Below are 22,080 nucleotides of genomic sequence, written 5' to 3'. Positions count from 1 at the left end.
CACCATTGGGGTCCCTCAGGGCTCCATTCTTGGACCACTTCTTTTCTCTCTATTTATTAATGATCTCCATGTAGCAATTCCTCAAGCCACCTGTATTCAATATGCAGATGACCCCACACTAATATGCTCAGCAACCTCTCCAACTGAACTATATTCTCATACTCAAAATGTTTTCAACACTGTAGAAACGATTTACAAAACATTGCCTCTTTCTTAATGCCAAAAAAACAAAACTCCTTCTCTTTACACCCACTACTAGGTCCACCCCCTTAGACTTCTCAATCTCTTCAAATAATGGCACTGTCATTTTCCCTGACTCTACCACCAAACTTTTAGGAATAACCATTGACAATAATCTCTCATTTGATCACCATATAAACAACACCATTAAAATAGTCAACAGAAAAATAGGATCCTTATATAGAATAAAACCTTTTTTAACCTCAACAGCCAGAGCCAAGATCGCTTACTCCCATCTAATCTCAACCCTTCTGTATGCCTCACCTGTATTTACCAACCTTAAGAAAACTAACCTCAACAAATTAGCAACTTCCTACAATAATATTGCCAGATCTGCTACTGGCAATCCCTTCAGAACTCACCACTGCTCTAATCTTTGGCAACTAGACTGGCTGGAATTCCAAAACCATCTGATAATCCCCCAACTCACAATTGCCCACAAAATATTTCACCAACCCAATAATACCCCTATACTCTCAAAACTGTTAATCCCATATAATAATCTGAACTCCTTACGTTCTTCTAGTAAACTCCTTGCTAGTTTAACAAAGTCTAATAATACAGCTGGTGACTCTCTGTTTACTAACACAGCAGGAAAAAACTGGAACCTGTTACCCAATGAACTAACACTAATTACATCCTTGCCACTCTTTAAACAAAAACTTAAAAAACACCTCCAAATGCACTGGCTATGCCCTTGTAGTAACCCTAACTAACAACTATCTTCTCCCCTGTTTCTTCCTCTTCTAACCAAACTTCCAAACATTTAAATACTTAGTCTTGTAATTAAGAGTTTAAATAGTGTCAGTCTTAATCAACTTATTGCTTAAATCCTTCAACCTGATGTGAACTATTGTACATAACATTTACTGTATTATATCTGTTTTAGCTTTCTTAAGCAATATTGTGTTCACTGTTACTTTTCTTAAGTGCTTTGATCACTGAAATGTATTAACTACCTGTTTTATTTGGTTTATTAATCCTATATTTACTATGTAGCAATATATATTTTTTTATACTTTTGTATATCTGTGTAGAGCTTTTCTCCCCGGGCCTCTACTGAAAATGGATATATATCCAGCTAGACTAACCCGGTCAACAAATGTAAAATAAATAAATAAAAATAAATCTGCAGGCACAATTCCTGCCAGGAAAGATAAATACTCTGGCAGACGAACTAAGCAGGAACCTCATGGATCCCCATGAGTGGAAATTGGATCCACAAGTCTTCAGCATGATAACAAGGAAATGGGGATGCCCGGAGATAGATCTATTTGCCTCTCCTCACAACTACCAACTAAAAAGATTCTGCACAAGGACTTATCAAAGACCAGCATGGAAAGTGGACGCCCTATCTTTCAGCTGGAAAAGCTTAGCAGTATATGCCTCTCCTACACTGCCTGTCCTCCCCAAGGTACTCCTAAAGGTCAGACAAGAGAAACCAAACATGATACTGATTGCCCCAGACTGGCCCCACCAGTACTGGTATCCACTCCTAAGAAACTTGTCTCAATGCCCTGCTTGGACCTTGCCTCAAATACCTCATCTACTATCCCAGCAAAACAGTCAGATCCTGCAGAGCCAGCTAAAGACCTTAAATCTGGCAGCATGGCGGATAATGTAGTCATACAAAACGCGCCTCTCACTAAAGCTGTGATGGATGTCATTTTGGAGGCCAGAAGGCCTAGTACCAGAAAATCCTACGCTGGAAAATGGAAGAGATTCTGTGCTTGGAACCAGGCACAAGGAATTGGCACAGCTATACGAAATATTCCTCAGATTTTGCAATACTTAACTGAGATGCTGGACAAAGGCCTATCCTTTTCATCAATTAAAATTCATGCCTCTGCAATTTCGGCTCACTACAATACAGAGCCACCAATCTTTTCTCATCCTTTACTAAGACAGTACCTCAGAGGAGCCAAAAACTTAAGAACTACAAGGAGATCACCAATACCTGCATGGGACCTCAAATATGTCTTGGAAAAACTCACCCTGCCTCCTTTTGAGCCAGCCGCTACTTGTTTGTGTTTGTTTGTGTCTGTTTGTGTCTTTCGGCTTTTCCCGGTTAGGGGTCGCCACAGCGGAACTCCGGTCCGCTAATGATTGGCAGTTGACTTTTATGTACTGGCTTGCCAGGCCTGACGCACAACTTTCAACGAAGGTGCGCCCATTCACGCATGTCTCCACGCAGAAGACGCTCTAGCTGAAAATCGAACCGGACAGCGTCTTACTGTGAGGCGAGCCGCTACTGCTGATATAAAATTTTTATCTTGGAAAACAGCTCTGCTGCTAGCAATAACCTCTGCAAGACAAGTCTCAGCGCTACAGGCACTCATGGCTGTGGAACCTTTTATCATTTTTTATCCAGACAGGGTCTCTCTGAGGACAAACCCGACATTTATGCCTAAGGTAGTGTCCAGTGTGACTCTTAACCAAGCTATTCATCTGCCCACTTTTTATCCAAACCCACAGAATAAGGGGGAGAGAATTCTGCATTCTTTGGACATACACAGACAGCTATGCTTCTACTTGAACAGAACCAAAGCTTTCAGAAAGACAGAGCAACTACTAGTGGCATAGCTGCAGGATCACAAGGAAAGGCTATCTCAAAGCAGACTATTTCTAAGTGGATAGGCCACTGCATTCGCTTCTGCTATTCACAACATGGCAAGCCAGTGCCTAAGGGCATCAGGCCACATTCAATCAGAGCAGCAGCCACTTCAGCAGCCTTCCTCAGGGGAGTACCAACCAAAGACATTTTAGAGGCTGCTACATGGAGTTCAGTGCACACCTTTACAAAGCACCATCATTTACCTCTCTACTCTAAATCCCAGGGCAGGCTTTTCCACTGCAGTTCTGCAGGGCCTCATAGCCGCTCCTAATGCTATATTAACTCCAGCCTCCCAACCATAGCTTTGGGATTCAACCCAAGTGTAATGACTGCAGCAGTGAAACATGAAGAACATAGTACAGCTGTGTACACTTACTATAAATGTAGATGTTCGAGTGTATTCACTGTTGCAGTCCAGGTTACCCACCCACCATCCCCCATATCTTTGCTGGAACTTACATGTCTTTGCTGGAACTTATCTGCACTTCTCTAATCTATACAACCTATGTGGTGTATTTGCTTGTAGATGAAGTTATAATATATTTTGGTGCATGCATGTTTTATTGGCATATTTTTTAGCCTACCCTTTTGGGGGCACCTGACATCTGGGGCAAGAAAAACTGAAGAAAATGGCGTCAGCTGCATCTTTTATATCCCTTGCACACTGACGTCAGGGAGGAGGCGACAGCAACCGACGCCGGACCTAGACTTTGGAATTCTGGCCGACTGAGGGTAGCCTGCCAGCAGGATAACCCAAGTGTAACGACAGCAACAGTGAATACACTCGAACATCTACATTTATGGTAAGTGTACACAACTGTACTGTGTGATGGGTACATTGGCTTTCTATCTGATGTCCTGTTGTCTTTAAAATCTTGGTGTTCATGTTCTTGTCCTTCAGTATAATTGATTCTTCTTAACTAGCTGATTGCTCCTTATTGTTCACCTAAGTAGGGCTCTGAGTTGTTTTACCTTTGAACTGTTAATAACAAGACTGCTGATGATGTGTTAATTTGGTAACCAGGCTGTGCACCTGTCATGTGTTCATTATTATTGTGTTTTAAGAGCTTCTTGAAATAATTTTTTCAACTTGACTTTCAGCTGTTGTCATAGTAAATAGCTGTTATTGCTGAATTACTATTGTTATTTGTTGTTTATTATTTTATATATTTATTTTTTCTGTGTGTGTGTGTTTTTAGTGGTTAATGCTTAAGTACTTTAATAAATTTTAATTTTAAATTGGAGTAGTGTGAAGTGAGCCTCTGACATCGCAGTTAGGATTTCACTAACTTTTGACATACTTTATTCTTTAATGTTGACTATAACTGACATGCAGCTATTCGTGGGAGTAAACCTGAAGTTGTTTTAAGATGTGGCTTCTAAATAGCCAGCTTTATTGGCACAAAGGGATAAAGCCCTGATTGTGATACAGGTGACTCTGCTTCAGTTAGTGGCTCGAATGTTTCTTGGAGCTGGTGTTAGGAGGATGGATATGCCTCACCTTGGGTGGTGGGTGAAGGGTTGGAATGGGTCCTTCATGTGTCAATCCTTTGAAGGAAGGGGGATGTACCTGGGGCAAGCATTCTGCATTTGAGCTGTGCATGCAGTCGCCTTCATCACAGTGCACAGGAGCTTAAACTCATATGGTGAAAAGTATAGTGACCTGTATGTTAATTAGGGCCACATCTCCCTTGCCCAGTGGTTAAATCCAGCAGTATCACCCTTCTTGCTGGGATGCCAACAAGAGCACAAACAACCACCATATGTTCTTCATTAAGATCATTGTTGCACTAGCTTGAGCTACATGATGGTATATCCTTGCCAAATATGAACTGCTGGCCAAATTTCAAAGGCACTTTCACAAACCCAAATTGTTATTGGCTCAAACAGAAACTTAAAAATGCAGCTTGGATGCTAAATACCTCTGTGCTTTCTTACTGCAAAAGTGCTTCAGCTGTACAGGCTTTGTGAAACTAATGACTGGCTAGAGAGCTTATCAAGGTTGGGCAGATAAGCCCCCTTTTGGGGAAAATCTGTTACATTATTTTTGTGTGAGAAACTTTTTTTTTTTCAGTGAACAGATTGCTTTTATACTAGGAAATGTTTGTTTTCTGGGATGTCATTTTACTGAAATTAGACCCAGGGTTTGAACCACACCCAAGAAACCGACTGCCCACTCTCAGGCACCTGCTATATTGCCTCATTCTCAGATGCTTAAAATGGTGGAAGACCTTATCATGCTGATCAGGGGAATCCAAGCTACTACCTCTAAAAGGAAAAGAGATCTGTCCCCAGTAGTTTTGTCTGAGCAAGAGTCAGATGAATCTGATGCATCTGACTATGAAGACATGCAACCCCTCTCCACTTATGAGAATTCTGATGCAGAGGAATCCATTTCTTCAGCCTCTCCCCCAGAAGATTTTCCCTTTGGGAAACCTGTGCATACTTTAAGGGAGCATTTCCAATGGGAGAGTCCAGACTACCTTCAGTCTAAAAAGAGACTCTGAGAATTCCTAGATGTTTCACAACACAGACCCTTGGCCATCTCCCCAGTCCTGGATGTGATGGATGAATTTTTCCTTGAATCCTTCCAATGGGTAAACCTCTCGATCTATGCATTTCCCCCTCTACCTCTACTTTCAAGGGTACTATTCAAAATAAGGGAGGACAAACCAAGAGCAATCTTAATTGCTCCAGACTGGCCATGCCAGCACTGGTACCCACTGTTGCGCAATCTGTTTCCCCTAGCTCCATGGCACCTACCTCAGATCCCAACTCTCCTGACCCAGCAGAATGAAGAATTCATGCATCGACAACTGCAGATCCTGAACCTGGCAGCCTGGCTTATTCCTTGACCTTTCCTCCAGTTGCCAGCCTAAGTAAGCAAGACCTGGATGTTGTACGTGAGGCCAGATACCCCAGCACTACAAAATCCTATGCTGACAAATGGAAAAGGTATTGCACCTGGATCCAGGATAAAGGAGCTGAAACAGCACAGCCCTCCGTACCTCTCATCCTGGATTAGATAGCAGACTTACTACACAGGGGTCTATCCTTCTTTTCTATTAAAATGCATGCCTTTGCCATCTCTGCTTATTACAGCACAGAGCCACCTCTCTCTCTTTTTTCACCCTCTCATCAAACATTTCCTGAGAGGGGCTAACAAATTAAGGCCAGCCAGAAGAGCTCCTACCCCACCTTGGGACCTTAACTTTGTGCTGGAAAAGCTCACACTAGCCCCTTTGAGCCTGCAACTCCAGCAGAGTTATAATTCCTCTCTTGGAAAACATCCTTGCTTCTGGCCATCACTTCAGCTAGAAGAGTTTCAGAGCTACAAGCACTCATGGCTGCAGAGCCCTTCATCATTTTTCATGCTGATAGGGTCTCCCTCAGGACTAACCCAAGTTTCATGCCTAAAGTGGTGTCCACCTTTTTCTCTGACCCACAAAACAAGGGGGAAAGGATTCTGCATTCTCTAGATGTGCACAGACAGCTCAGATTCTACCTGGATAGGACTAAATCTTTTAGGAAGACAGACCAATTGCTAGTCGGCTTTGCAGCAGGGGCAGAGGACAAGCCCATATCCAAACAAACAGTCTCCAAATGGATAGCACACTGTATCCATTTCTGCTACAAATACCATGGGAAACCAAGTGTGATTACTGCAACAGTGAATACACTCAAACATCTACATTTATGGTAAGTGAACACAACTGTACTATATATCATTCCCTTCTCCTTCCCCCTCCCCCTCCCATAAACAAGTCTGTTCCAGACGTTCCAACCAGTCAAAAGGAACAAGCAGCATTAGAAATCCAAAAATTGCTAAGAAAAAGTGTCATCCAAGAAGTCCCCGCAGACCAGAGAGGATCCAGAACTTACTCAAGACTCTTTTTAGTTCCATAGAAAACAAGGGACTAGAGACCCGTTTTGGACCTCAGCAATTTAAATAAGTCTGTAAAAAAAAAAAAAAGGCCAAGTTCCGGATGGTGGCACTGCAGTCATTACTTCAATTCCTGGGAAAAGACAGTTTGATATGCTCTATAGACCTTCAGGATGTGTACTACCACATTCGAATGGACAGGCGATCAAGAAGGTTCTTACAATTCCTGCTAGTAGCCATTCACTTCCAGTTTCGAGCTCTGCCCTTTGGTCTCATTACAGTCGTCAGAGTGTTCACAGAGTATATGGCAGTAGTGGTGGCAGCTCACCTGAGATGCAGAGGATTCTGCTTGTTTCCATATCTGTATGACTGTCTCATAACCGCCCCGACCAGGCATTTTCTGCTACAAGCTAGGGACTATACCCTTCAACTATGATCCTCCCTAGGTATTAGTGTAAGCTTCGAAAAAATCTGCTCTAGAGCCATGTCAAAGCTTAATCTTCATAGGAGTAGAGATAAACACAACTATACTAGTAGCAGGACTCCACAAGACAGAGTAGATGATCTCCACCAATTATGTCATACTATTAATCACAAAGACATGAGCCTCTGCAAAAGGCACTGGGAAAAATGGCTGTGTCAGTTGTACTCTTTCCCCTAGCTCGTCTGCATATGAGAGTACTTCAATGGCTACTTTTTGCACAATGGTCAATCTTGGAACTTCCAGTGTCACACAAAATTATGATAACCAACACTTGCAAAAAGGACCTCTATGGTGGATTTACTCTCCACTAGTATCTCAAGGCCGTCAGTTCATGCCCCCTTAGCCCCAGGTCAGGGAGGTCACAGACGCTTCCCAGATTGGGAGGGGGGGCATTATCTAGTGAAGACCGTCCAAGGCTTCTGGCAGGAACAAAAGACTCACTTGCACATAAACATCCTAGAGATGAGAGCGGTGCTTTTAGCATTGCAAACATTTCAAGACACTCTCCCGCTAGGAATCCAGTCAGACAACATGTCTGTAGTTTGGTACATAAGCAAACAGGGACAAACCAGATCTTACCCCCTTTGTCGAGAAGCTCTGAGGATCTGGCAAAGGGCAACAGCTTCCAACTGCCTTCTGATAGCAATGCTGCCACATCCCAGGGAAATCCAACGTGATTACAGACAAATTGAGCAGGGCCCTCAGTCAAAATGTTATGGAACAGATTTCCTGGAAATGGGGCCAGCCTTACTGTGATCTCTTTGCATTTCCCAACAATGCCAAATGCAGCAACTATTTTGCCATCATCCCTCCCACAGGGGAGTCACCAAGGGATGCACTTGTTCACGATTGGCCTCCAGGACTTCTTTCCTCCTATCCCCCTAATTCCCAAGTTTTTGCAAAAGCAAGTTTGTTGGAGACAACACTAATTTCGATTGCCCCCATTGGCCTCGTCAGATCTGGTTCCTGTTCCTTCAGCATCATCTTTGGGATGAACCATGGATTCAGAACCCTGCTCTAGACCTTCTGACTCACCCGTCAGGGAGGGTTCACCCCAGCCTGAGCAATCTCAAACTAAAAGCTTGGCTGCTCCAGTTTTCCTGATCACCAGATTTCCTCCCCTTTCCTCATCAGTCAAACAAATTTTATCTTCCCATAAAATGTCCACACGAAAACTGTACAGGAGTAAATGGCAGAGATTTGTTATATGGGCCAACAGTAATCAGACAGATGCCTTTTCTCTGCGCCCATACATTATATTCTAGAATTTTTGGCAAAATGTTTCAGTGAAGGAGCTGCCGCAGCTATTATTAGAGTCCCGTTGTCAGCAATTTCTGACTTCCATATAGGAGAGGATGGTTCTTGAATCATGTCGCACAGATTTTGTAAAGCTTTTTTGAAAGGAACTACTATGATAAGACCACATATAAAAATCTAACCCTCCAGGATCTCAACTTCATTTTGTCTAACATCATCTGTTCCCCCTTTGAGCCTTCTGCGACATGTGACTTGAAATACATGTCCTGGAAAACACACTTTTTAGTTGCTATTACTTCAGCCAGAAGAGTTTCTGAACTACAGGCTTTGTCGGCTAAGCTCCCATACGTATTTTTTTTTTACAGGGACAGAGTTTCTTTATGCACTAACCCCTCTTTTCTACCAAAGGTTGTGTCAGAAAGTACCCTCAACCAGTCTGTAGAGCTACCAGTTTTCTTCCCTAACTTCCAAAATAACGGAGAATATTCACTGCACTGCACCTGTCAGATGTTCCTAGACAGTTACATTTCTACTTGCATAGAACTTAATTAGAAAATCAGATCAGCTTTTCATCTCTTATTCTGATGTTAAAAAAGGTCAACCAATTGAAAAGTCACCTTATCTAAATGGCTTGCACTATGTATATCTTACATTTATAATTCAAAAGCAGACCACTTCCAAATACTGTTAAAGCTCATTCCACAAGGTCTGTAGCTATGTCTGCGGCTTTTCAAGCTAGATTACCATTGATTAACATATGTGCTGCAGCAGCTTGGGCAAAACCTCATACCTTTATTATTCATTACAAAGTGGATTTGGCCTGTAGGAGTAGAGCCTCTTTCGGCTCTGTGGTTCTGAGGAATATTCTCCCATGAGCCACCCCATAGTTAGGTTGCTTGGGATGCAGTCCCATTAGTGAGAATAAAGGCAAGATTGACAATATCCCATAAAGAAGTTATAGGTTCATAGGTTCATAGATTAGTACTAAGCTAACTGCCCTTGCGAGCCATTTTAAACCTAGCCAATTATCCCTTGTGAGACTTGAACCCTGCACCTTGTGTTTGTAAGGCAAACACCTTAACCATTAGGCCACCCTCCCAACCCCAACGATAGCATTCCATGTGTGTTGTCCATCTCGCCCTTTATTCTCACAACCTTCCCATCATAGCCCCCTACCGATACTCCTGGGAGACAGAGTAGCACAGTTTGGATTTACAAGGCCATATAGCCTCAAAATTATTTTCCTTGTGTATAAGGGATACATATATAAAAGACACTATAGGTGTATGGGTCCCCTTCAAAACATCTAAAACTCATAACATCTAATTTCATAACATTGAGACCAGAACATCTAAAACCCATAACATTGAATTTCATAACATCTAACAGTACAAATCACATGAAAATAACATCCCCTCCACATATAATGACACCAAACTACCAAGCACACTTTTTACTTCATTTCTGCAGGGAGGCATGGTACAGCCAGGTTAGGAAATTAACTTTTTCCCACTGTAGTGCGATCTTGGAGTTGGTATATTTCCCCTGCAGAAACGTAGTAAAAAGTGCGTTTGGTAGTTTGGTGGTGAATATATGTGAAGGGGATGTTATTTTCTTGTGATGTGTAGTGTTAGATGTTATGAAATTCGATGTGGGTTTTAGATGTTTTGGGTTTTAGACGTTCTGGTCTCAATGTTATGAAATTAGAAGTTCTGGGTTTTAGATGTTTCAAAGTAAACCCAGGTGTATACATATATATATATATATATATTTTTGCTGTATGATACTGCTAGGGGCAAACAAGATCTGAGGAAGCTGGGGGGTTGCATTATGGGTAAAAGAGATTGATCCAACGGATCAGATCTGACCCATCTTTGAGAATAAAGGGAGAGATGGACAGCACACATGGAACGTTATGGTAAGTACATAATTTCATTTTATATTGATAGAAGCTGTTAACATGAAAGGTCCTATATCTCGTTATTGTAATGTGTTGCTACCCTGTCAATGACATTTGAAAAGGAAAAAAAAAAACACATAAACTTATCCAGTAATCATAACTCATGACCATTAGCCACCAACTAGACAACTTCTTGGTTTGAGTCAGTGAGGCTCACAGTTGGGAATAATTTTTTTGTGTTGGAAAACAGTGGTGATTTCTTACTGACGCAGCCCATGTGACTGCCTCTGGTTAGGAGGAGAACAGAAAGTGAAGGTTCATGAATTATGTGTTAATCAAGTTATGTGGCTTTCACCTGGTGGCCACTTGGTGATTCTCTTTTTCTATGTGTAGCTTTTTTTTTTTTTTTTTTTTACATTTAAGTAAGTCCACTGGATGCAAAGGTCCCTTTTCAGGAGTGACACGGGAGCACTGTCTGGATTAGTGTCTTGCCGATCAAACCCTTTACCCTTCGATACAGAAAGCAGCAGATTAACAGTTTAGAGTTTTAATTCTGAGTTCAGACTGACAGAGTTTGCATTCTTGTTCAGATGAAATGTTTCTAAAATTTTGAGCTGCGAGAATTAACTTTAGTTTGACTTTTTCAAAGATCATTTGTAAATGTAGGTGACAAATTTCTCTCAAAAGTTGCTGCCCTCTTACATTTATTTTTTTGCTGGAACACATGCATACCAGTAAAAAGTTTATGGTATTTAATACTGTAAAGTAAAAATAGAGTATTTGTGTGAGCTTGCCAACTGCTACTCGCCCACCTGCACTTGCCACTGATTGTAGCCCATTATGTTCTAATATATGGAGGAAAAAAAATCAGAGAATAGGACTCAGAAACAACTAATATTTAATGAATAAATAAATATGTACAACTGTATTCATTAAATATTAGTGTCGCTCAAGTGCTCGTTCAATGACCATGCATTTACTAATTGAGTTCTTTATCCATGATGTGTTACAAGATGTAAGGTCTTTAAGAAATGACATGGCCCTTTCCCTGATAGCAAATTACATTTCCTGTTAAAAGAAGGAAGGACTAATTCCTTGGGGGGTAGGTATGTCCATGGGAACAGCTGGCAGTACTATTTTAATTATTAAAATTAGTATTATAGGTTGAAGTTGAGAGGAAATTTTCAAATACAAATGTCACAAAATCATGCCCACAGCCTTCACCCGGAAGAGTGAGTATTGGGTGTGATAGTGCTTTACATTTTATTTTATTTATGTATTTATTTATTTGTTTTAAGTCCTATTTTCACATAGTCATTATTAAGACTAAAACTGCAAGTAACCAGCAACAAAGTTCTCCAAAAGGTAGAAACAAAATGTAGGTGCCACATTCAGTTGCATCACTTTGCACATTATTAAAAAGTAAGAACTGATGTTGCCTTTATTTGCTCTTTAGCCTGTAGGTTTCGGATCCGAGGGTTGAATCTGACACTGCCGCATACTGAAGTGCCAGGATCCGAAATCTGAGCTCCTCTAGGTTTTCCTGCGAGTTTCTACAGTTCTTTTTTCAGTATGTTCCTTTATTCTTCTTCCTTAATTAGCTCTCTATCAGATAGTCTTCCTTACTTCTACCTTTCTTGTCGTAGGAGTTTGTAGTTTTATAGTCCTACTCATGGCATTCCCTTTCCCTTCCCTACCCCTTTCTAGCTGTATTGTATTAGCTATGTATATATATATATATATATATATATATATATATATATATATATATATATATATATATATGTATATATAAAACTTCTTTTATGTATATCTTTAGATCTATATTCAGTTTAGTTAAGATATTTGGATCTTTCCGTTTTTTTGTTGTGTATGTGAGCTGTGTGTTTTTTTTTAAGAGATATGACTAATCCCAAACCCACGGGTTTTAAGAAATGTGTGACTTGTGGGCACAAAATTCCACTCTCAGATGCCCACTCTTGAGTGTGCAGTGTGTCTTGGTGCTGTCCACTTGGACGCTTCTTGCACTATATGTGTGGGATTCAGTCAACGAGCCCTAATTGACAGAAGAAATTAATCCTGAAAGGTCTCCTGCCTAGTTCAGCTTCTTCTGCCACACCATCCACTTCAGGGGCTCAAACCCCCACCAAAAAGCACAAGGACCGCAAGAGGTCCCCCAGTAGGTCCTGTAAATCGGGGGAACATCCTGCTGAGGCGTCCAAGTCTTCAGAGCTGACTACTTTGGCTCCCATAGTCATTCAGGCCTCACCTCAGCATCGGACCTGAAGTTTCTTCCCAGAGCTGGGGACATCCAGAGCCACGTCCCCTCTCCTGCAACAGCCCAGACTGGGTTCCAGATCTGCCTTTGTTGCTTCCTCTGTTAGGTCCTCTTGCAACCTTTCCAAAGCTGAGGTTGACAGCGCAGTGATTAAATTTGTAAAGGCAAATCCAGCTGGAGATCTTGCCTGCTACGTCCCTCCTGGATCCATGAGCAATATTCTGGCCTTTACTGCTATATCTTCTTCTCCAATCCAACCAGCAGTTTCAGAGTTATCAGGTCTGAGCTTTCCTGGAGTCAAGACATTGGAGCCGACGGGTACGGTTACTTCATTTCTGGCGGTCTCCCTGACTCACCCGGCTCCAACAGTTTCGGAGCAGAGCAGCTCTTAGAGCCGTAGCTTCAGTGTCCGTTTCGAAAGGTTGACATCAGCCATGAAGTTTTCGGAGCCATCTCTTCTCGGGGCCTTGGCATTTGATAACTTGGGTCTGATTCCTCACTCTGATCCGGGGGTGGTGGGGATTTGTGGGGCTTCCCTGTTATTGGCTTCAGCTCTGGGGGTGCCTTCAGTGTTTCTGATTCCCTCATTGTTCGAATTGGTTCTCCCTACACTCAGAAGAGCCTCAACTCTACCTGGGTAGGAGCCCACTCCCCCTCCAGCAACCTTTGTGCCTGAGCCATCTACTCTGTCTCCTCCAGGGCAGCCTGCTCAGAAAGACCTCCAGACTACTTCCCTTTTGGAACACCCAGAGTCTTGGATTCCTCCCTGGAGCACCCCACCAAGGAGCTCCCTCAGAAACACCAGTGTAAAAGGACATACTTGGATTCCCCTTTGGAATCCCTCACAAAGGACACCAATCTCAATGAAAAAGGGTCCCCCAGATCACCACCTGAGGATGTCTCCTTTTGAGATATCACGCCAGAAGGGTGGTTGGTCTTCCCAAAACCTTAAACCAGAGGAATCATAATTTCTGGAAGCTTTTGGGTATGGCCGATCTACTTTGTCACCCCATTCTGCGGACCCCTTTACTGACCTTGTGTCTCACAGAGCATGGAAGGAGCCGGACACACTGGAACCAATCCCTAAATGGCCTGATAAGATTCTTAGTGCCTCTTCTGTCTGCCCCCATTGGACCAAGGGTGTTTCCGTCGATGCCATGGTGGTAGCAACCACCACCAAAAAAGGAGCTGGCCCAGCAGAGCTCCACCACCCATCCCCTAACTAGGAGTCTAAAGCTTTGGACAGGTTTAGGAAGTGGGTTTACGCTTCAGCGACTTTCGGATTGCGAGCCCTGAATTATTTGGCACACGTAACCAGACTACAGAGGGACTTGGTCAAGGAACTTTCTAGTTTTGTCTCAGTGTCCATGTCTGATGAGGAACAGAAGACCTCTTCCTCTGTGATGGCTACTCTTCAGTCTATTTCTAACATGTCCATGAGGTTAATTTCTCATGCTGCAGAAGGTGCCTCACGGGCGGCGGGATCAAGGATTGCTTCCAGACACTGCACCTGGATGCGGCTGTGTGATTTCTCGGAACTCTGCAAGGTGCTCTTCACCAATGCTTCTTTTGACAGATCGACTCTTTTCAGTCCAACAGTAAGAGAGACCCTCTCCAAAAGTGAAAAGGATGGAAAGACCTTGTTTGCCATTGGGATCCGCTTCTCTACCCCACAACAGACCTTTTCCAGGAACCAGTGTGGAGGTAAGGATTTGTGGTTCTGAGAATCTCAAAGTCCTTTTCAGGATTCGCAGGGAGACCTTCCTCCCAGAGGCAGAGGGGGGAATTGGTTATAATGGCAGACACCGCCCTTGTGGCAGTGTGGGTCTGGTGAATCAAGGTCCCGAGATTCTTTCTCGGACAGACCCAATCAGCGATCCTGAGGGATTGCCCGACTGCTTGTCGCTGAAGGCAGTCTGGGGATGTTTGTCTTGCACCCAACAGCCTGGGAAACTATCACAAAAGATAATTTGGGTGTTAAAAATTATACCCAGAGGCTATTCAGTATCCTTTTTTCCAGAAATCTTCTCCAAGCAAAGCCCTCCCCGGTGTCCCACCCAATCAGAGGGATGCTGCAGCCTTAGAAATTACGAAGCTGCTCTCAAGAATAGTCATCCAAACTGGTTCCCAGACCAGCTCTGATAAGGCATCTACTCCAGATTCTTTAGTGCCCATACAAAAGGGGACCTCAGGCCCATTCTGGACCTTACCACCCTCAACAAATCAGTTGCCAATTCAAAATTCCGAATGGTCACAATACAGTCCATTCTGCCCTTCTTGGAGAAGGACAACTGGATGTGCTGTATAGGTCTTCAGGACTCATACTATCACATCAAGATGAACAGGCACTCCAGAAGGTTCCTCCACTTCCAACTAGGAGCCAGTCATTATCAGTTCAGAATACTGTCTTTTGGTCTCACCACAGCCCCAGAGTGTTCGCAAAATGCAAGGTAGTTGTGGCGGCTCACTTGAGACTGCAAGGATTCCAGGTGTTTCCATACATTAACTATTAGCTTCTAACTGCTCCCACTAGGCATCGACTCCTAGAAGCCATAAAATTCCTGTTCCACCTAACCTTGACCTTGGGCATCTCTATCATCCTGAAAAGGTCTCAGTTTCAACTGGTCTAAATCATAGACTTCATTAGAGCTTGTCTGGACACCATTAGTTCTCAAGCCCTTCTTCCTCCGGACAGAATTTCCACCTTGAGGGCTCACATCAAACATGGACATTTTTTCTCCCCCAGCAAGCCTTGTCCTCAGGGCCAGGGTGATTGGTGGTCACAATCACCCTGGTTCTTTTAGCACGCCTTCACATGAGTACGTCAGTGGACCTTAACAGTCCAATGGTCCCTCCCTCATTGAAATACCCAATCAGGATTTCTCAAGCATGCAAACAATCTTTTCTGTGTTAGATCCAATCAGAGGATCTTCTTCAGGGCCGCCCATTCATCCTTCCCCCTTTCAAGGCCACTGTGACCACAGATGTGTCGCAGTTCAGGTTGGGGGAGCATTATCTTGGGACAAAGGCACATGGTTCCCCCCTAGAGACCAACTTGCATATAAACGTTCTGGAGATGAGTGGTGCTGTTTGTGTTGCAAGCCCTTCATTCCTCTCTCCCCATGGGAACTATTGCAATTCAGACAGACGAGATGTCCGTGGTCTGATACTTCAACAAGCAAGGAGGAACCAGGTCTTACCCCTTGTGTTGAGAGGCCATGAGGCTGTGGCAGTGGACAATCTCTTCCAACTGCTTTCTCAAAGAAATGCACATTCCAGGGAAGTCAAACTTCCTGGTGAACAGGCTCAGCACGACCATTCTGATGCCTCACAAGTGGTCTCTGAATTCTTCAGTGGCAAATATGATCTTCTAAAGATGAGGTCAACCTTGGTGTGATCTTTCTGCGTCTCCCTCCAACATCAAGTGCAGCAAGCTTTTTGCCCTGATACATCCTCAGGGACAGTCACTGAGAGACTGTCTAGTCCATGCTTGCCCCCCATCTACTTTATGCCTATCCTCCTCTTCCTCTCATTCCAAATTTCTACAAAAAGCTCAGAAGTTGAAGTGCCAAGTGATTCTCATTGCTTCCTTTTGTCCCCAACAAGATTGGTTCCCCTTCCTTTGTCCTCACCTGATCTGTCCACCATGGACTCTGGATCCCTCTCCAGATCTGTTGTTTCATCCCTCGGGACACTCACATCTGGGTCTCCTGAAACTGAAACTAACTGCTAGGTTACTCCACTTCCAGTGATGGCTAGGTCTCCTGGGCTTTCTTCCCCAGTTAGAAAAATTTTGATTGCTGAACACAAACCATCCATGAGGAAACTGTACAATATGAAGTGGAAGAGGTTCTCCATTTGGGCTCATCAGAACAATCTGGACCCTTTTACATCTCCGGTTCCTGCTATGTTAGACTTTCTGGCCTCTGTCTTTCATAACAGAGCTAGTTTTTTCTATGGTAAAAGTGCATTTGGCAGCCATTTCCAATTTTTACATAGGGGAAAATTCCTTTTTTCTAGCCTTGTCTAAATTATGCAAGGCCTTTTTAAGAGATACCTTTCTTCTTTGTCCTCCTATCAAGGAACCTCTTGCCTCCTGGGATCTCTCTTTGGTTTTGCAGGCCTTAGTCTGTCCCCCTTTCGAGCCTTCAGCTAAGGTATATTTAAAGTTTCTGACCTAGAAAACCGTTTTCTTGGTCGCCATTACCTCATCCAAAAGAGTATCTGAATTACAGGCTTTGTCTTGCAAGCTTCCATATTTGGTTTTTCACAAGGACAGAGTTACTTTGCGTATTAACCCTTCCTTTCTACCCAAGGTCACTTCTGAGGCTAACATAAACCAAGTTATCAACCTGCCTGTCTTTTCCTAATTTTCAAAACAGAGGAGAGTATCATCTTCATACATTGGATGTAGAGGCAGCTTTGTTTTTATTTGGATTGAACCAAAATTCTTAGGAAATCTGATGAACTGTTTGTTTCCTTTTTTAGGACCAAGTTGGGTAAACCAGTTTCCAAGGTGACCCTGGCTCATCGGATTACTAGTTGCATTAACCTTGCTTAATCCACGGGAGGCATACCCTTACTGTGATGCATTGAGGTTCATTTTAATAGGTCTGTTTCTACCTCCTCAGCATTTTGGTTGAAACTTCCCATTAATTTGTGCAGCTGCTACCTGGTCAAACCACCATACCTTTATAGCGCATTACAAACTCAACATTATTTCCAGGAACAGAGCCTCCTTTGGTTCTGCTGTGCTCTGGAATATCCTTCCATAAGAGCCGCCCAAGTTTTTCTGTACCTGGGGTCTCTGTCCCATAGGTTGAAAAGCAAATGAAGGCAACAACATCAGCTAAAGAAGTTATGTACTCACCATAATGTTCCATCTGTGTTGCCTCTCATTTGCTCTTCCCCCTTGCCTCCCTCCATCCTACTACTTATTGAAGGATCTACTGGAATTATTTGGACAAGTACTTCATTACTGTTTGAGCTCCTGAAGTATTCTTTTCTGACTTGCCCCATTATCTTTGGCAGTTTTCTCTATACCTGTATGATTATAGGATGTGTGCTGAGGTAGTATAGTGGTTAGAATTGCAGCTTTACATGCAGTTGTTCATGGTTTGAGTCCCAGGGCAGGCAACTGATGTGGATAGTCTACAAAAGGGCCTTACAGAAACAGATGCTTGGTGCCAGAGCCGTGGGCTCAAGCTCAATGCCAAGAAATGTATAGTTATCCCCTTTGGGGAAAAAACATGTACCCATGAATTACCACATAGGTGGCAGTACACCAAACACCGAAAGTGTGGTAAGAGACTTAGGGACACAGGTGGACAGTGATCTCACCTTCGATAATCACATTGCCACAATAGTCAGGAAATCCTTCTGGCACACCTCATCACTAAGGGCTTTTCATCCAGAAAAATGGAGGTCATTGTCCCACTGTACTCATCCTTCATTAGACCCATTATAGAGTACAACGCCCCGTTTGGTGTGTACCTTTCAAGACATCTGCAACAACTGGAAAGGCTGCAGAAATACCTCACTAAAAGAATCACAGGCCTAAAGCAGATGCCCTATGCTGACAGACTAAAAAAACTCCAGCTATACTCTGTCACATATCGTCTACTCAGAGGCGATTTCTGCTTAACATACAAGGCCATATCAGATTCAGAGCTGTTGGACATGTTAAACTTAAAAAAAAATCCCAGTCCCTCAGAGCCACACGCTCCAGGGATCTAAACCTTGTCATCGCAATGAAGAAAACATCCTGGAGGGATAGTTTCCTGACCCAGAGACTCCCCAGACTTTGGAATTGACTGCCCATGCATGTCAGACAGAGCGCCTCTTTGGCCCTCTTCAAAATTAACCTTGACGATTGGATGGGAGATAGGAAATTCACCACGGGGATCACGTCAGTTGCCCTGCTAGACAGGGGTTCAGGGAAGTAAATATTGTGGGAAGAAATAGCCAGGGAATTGTTATGGCTAGGCTTGTTTAGGCCATAGGGCCGATAGCCTAGTACCAACCTATGAACCTATGTACAGTGGGGCTGCAAGCTCGATCTCGGGATTTGGAGGAGAGGAGCATTATGGGTAGGGGAAGAGCTCAGATTTCAGATCCTGGAGCTTTAGTATGCGGCCGAGTCGGATCCGGCCCTCGGATCCAAAACCCACTGGTTGAAGAGCAAATGAGAGGCAAGAACACAGGTGGAACATTATGGTGAGTCATAACTTCTTTTTTGTTCATGTACTGGAGAGTTGTTCATCTTGTAAGATGTATAGCATTTATATGCATTTTAAAGCTATTCCAATCTGTGTGATACTCCTACTGCTTGACCATATACTTTCTATTTACTAGAGTTGTGCATCTTCTCTGACAGACTGAATTTAATGAATTGTAATGATTTTTGCTACCTCCTAGACCAGATGCTTATCAAGTGTCATGCTAGAAGTAAGCATCAAAATGTTGTATAACTTTCCAATTGATAGAATTTGACGGGCAGATTTGATAATCGTGTGAATAGTCCTCCGTTAGTTTGGAGACCTGTATAGGTAATAGATGCAAAGGAGTCCACAACATGAGATTGTAGACCATGTGACTGAATATCAGTGTACTGCAGCTCTTTGAAAGTCATTAAAATGATAAAAAAGCCTTTAAAATGCGGGCATGCCACCAGTATTCCCCTCTTAATTAACTGAAAACTTACAGAGCTTTGGTTAAGATTATTTAGACCCGATGAAGAATAATTAAGTACAGTTCAAAACTCTTGCCTTCTGTTTTTGTATCTTAACTAAGTGAAATGTAACACAACTATATGTTCAGTTTGTTGAATTCAGACAAAGTAAATTAGTTTGTTCTACAGCTAACTGATAGTGATACAAAGGGTTAAGGTGGCAGCTTTTTCTTCATTTCATAGATTCATAGGTAGGTAGTAGGGATATACAGTCCAGTAGATCATTCAAGAATCTAGCCCAATTTCCCAGTTGCCCTAGAACACTGTCTAGTTAAGTGGCTTGCTCAGAGTCACATAGCAGGTAAGTGGAGGCTAAGGGAATCAAACCATGGGCAATAGGAAGCAGTTTGTAAAAAGTTCATAGCTTTAATCCTCAGAACAAAAGTCTATTGTTTTATGGGACTATGCTACATCATGTTATCAAGTGGTTAGCGGAATGTTTTTTATTAGAATGTCATTGACACTTAACATAGTTTGTATAACTTTGACCTTGTGAGGTGGACGTGTGCAGTTTCATAAACAGTTTTTTTCTGTGGGTTTAAAAATAACGTGGAACGAGATAAATGAAGCATGTGTATTTTATATGCAGTAAGTGTTACGTAGTACTTTAAACTGAATAGTAAGAGTTAGTGGCTTATTCAGCAGTGTTTGGTTAAATTTAATGTGTACAATGTAACTCTGCTGGTAGTACTGATTAATACATGCTCAATAGTGTTTTCTCTTCATTTTTTCTGTCATTCAGTGCTTGTTGGAGTATTTTATTTATTAAACTCTGCTATTTTTTCTTGGAAAAGCGGTGATGTATCTAGACACAATCCTGACTCTCCTCAGTTCCATCGTATAACCATAGTGTTCAAGCACCGACTCTTTCAGAGCTACTTGGCGGCTTCTGTTTCCACTGCTGTGTTGATAGGATTTTGCAATTTGTACTGAGATTATTTTAAAAGTTCTAGATTTCAGTAGATTTTTTTTTTAATCTAAGGACATTCGTTGTCATAAATTAGTACCATTAAATTTTGTTTTTGCTTTTTTTAATTGACAGGGCTATAAACATCTTACCAAATCGTGTAGTTGGTGTTGTTGGCCAACACCTTGGAGAGCCAGTTGAACAGATTGCCAAGTCACATGATGGACATTTCTTGGCAAGTTGTGGACATGATCAGAAGTTGAAATTTTGGGACATATCTGCATTGAGCTCCCTTAAAGTTAGTGACTATAAGAAGAAGAAAATCTGGAAGTTACAGTCATTGACTAAGAAAGCCTTCGGAAGAGATGACTTTTTTGCCGACTTAGTAGAGAACTCTGAAAAGAAAGTAGAAAAGGATACAGCTGTTGAGAATGAAGACAGTGACAGCGATAGTGATGACAGTGATTGAAATGGACTACTTACTGTCACAATACTAATTATCTATAAATTCTTTTTAAAGTATTCCTGTCTGTCTTGGATTTGCTGTTTTGTCGTTCGCACATTACTGCAAAAACTTGAGTTGTTTCAGTACAGTTATTGCTTCCCATAGTGGCACGGATCTGTCATGGTCTACTTCATCATGCTATACCATTAGGACTGAGCTTTAGCTTACAGTCATCTCAGCACTGATGTTGTTTCCCAGGCTTCAACAACTCCAGTTACCCATAATTCCTAGCTGTCTACCTTCTTGTCCAGGTCTTGCTTGCTTGCTGCTGTTTTGTCAGCATTGGTTCCAAGTCCTCTCGGACTTTGTTGCTTTGATTATTAGCAGTTTGAAGTTTGTCCTCTTTGGGATCTGCCCCCAGTGGATTTAAGGATTTTCTTCACCTGAGCGTGATTTTTTTTCTCCTTTCTGGTGAGAAATTTCAAATTAATTTGGCTTATTAGTGGTTAGTTATTTTCCCTGTTTTACTAACGCATTTTAGTATTGCTCAGTATAGATTGTGTGACATAAGCTTGATGTTGATTTGGATGTGACAGGTACTTTGTAGTGAGTTTTTGTGGTATGCCTGGCTGCTTACTGCTTTGTGATTATGGAGAAATTTAGTTTGAAAAAGTGCCTTGTGTCTGACCATAAAATGCCGCCGCATGACTGCCATGTTGAAGACCTTCCCCACTTACAAAAACGGTGTGGTGTGTGTGACAAGTGTGATAAGCAGACATTAATCAGTCACATGATCAAGCTTATGCAAAAGGGTTTCATTTGTACTGAAGATAGCAAAGTCTGTTTAATCTCCATGTCTTATTGAGATGAAGCTCACAAAAATGGTAAAGGAAAACCTAAGCTAATTAATGTAAAGAGTTTAAAAGGTCTAAGGATTTTTTTGTTGCTCCTTCCCCCTGCAAAAGTTTATTTTGGGAAAGGAGAGCAGATCCTTTTCTGGAGTCTGTTTTGCAAAAGCTTGCTGATAGTGTTGTAGTTAATCCTCCCCATTCAGGCCCAAGGGTATGTTTTTATTGACAGGATGAAAAATCTTTTCTTGTAGAGGTGAATGTGAAGTGGAGCGGTGTCCTAGTTCCCGCAGCAAGTCTGTCTCCTATATCTTTTGTGGGCATCGACCGTGATGAGCTCTCCAGGGCCATGTTACAGACTCAAATGATCTTGGGCCTCTTCCCATCCCCCTGTTGTACTGGGCAGGATCAGGAGAGTACCTTGACAAGACATTCATGTGACTCCTCATTGTCCCAAGTTAATAGAGGTTGTGGCTACTCATTTCCCTGCTGGT

The 22,080-nt window shown here is 42.4% G+C and overlaps 1 protein-coding gene across 1 annotated transcript in view; it reads left to right on the top strand.

The window, feature by feature from the left end:
- WDR55 (WD repeat domain 55) overlaps positions 1 to 20,815 on the top strand; it is a 464,497-nt gene extending 443,682 nt beyond the window's left edge. The window contains exon 9 of the mRNA XM_044069028.1: positions 20,429 to 20,815. Within this exon, the coding sequence (XP_043924963.1) occupies positions 20,429 to 20,762 (334 nt within the window). The 3' untranslated portion in view covers positions 20,763 to 20,815. The remainder of the gene's footprint in view (positions 1 to 20,428) is intronic.
- Positions 20,816 to 22,080: the final 1,265 nt, after the last annotated feature.

This window comes from Protopterus annectens, chromosome 4.part0, assembly GCF_019279795.1.
Source record: "Protopterus annectens isolate FY-2018-M chromosome 4.part0, PAN1.0, whole genome shotgun sequence".
Lineage (NCBI taxonomy): Eukaryota > Metazoa > Chordata > Ceratodontiformes > Protopteridae > Protopterus > Protopterus annectens.
The sequence above is the reverse complement of the archived record's forward strand: the minus strand, read 5'-3'. Positions and strand labels throughout refer to the sequence as shown.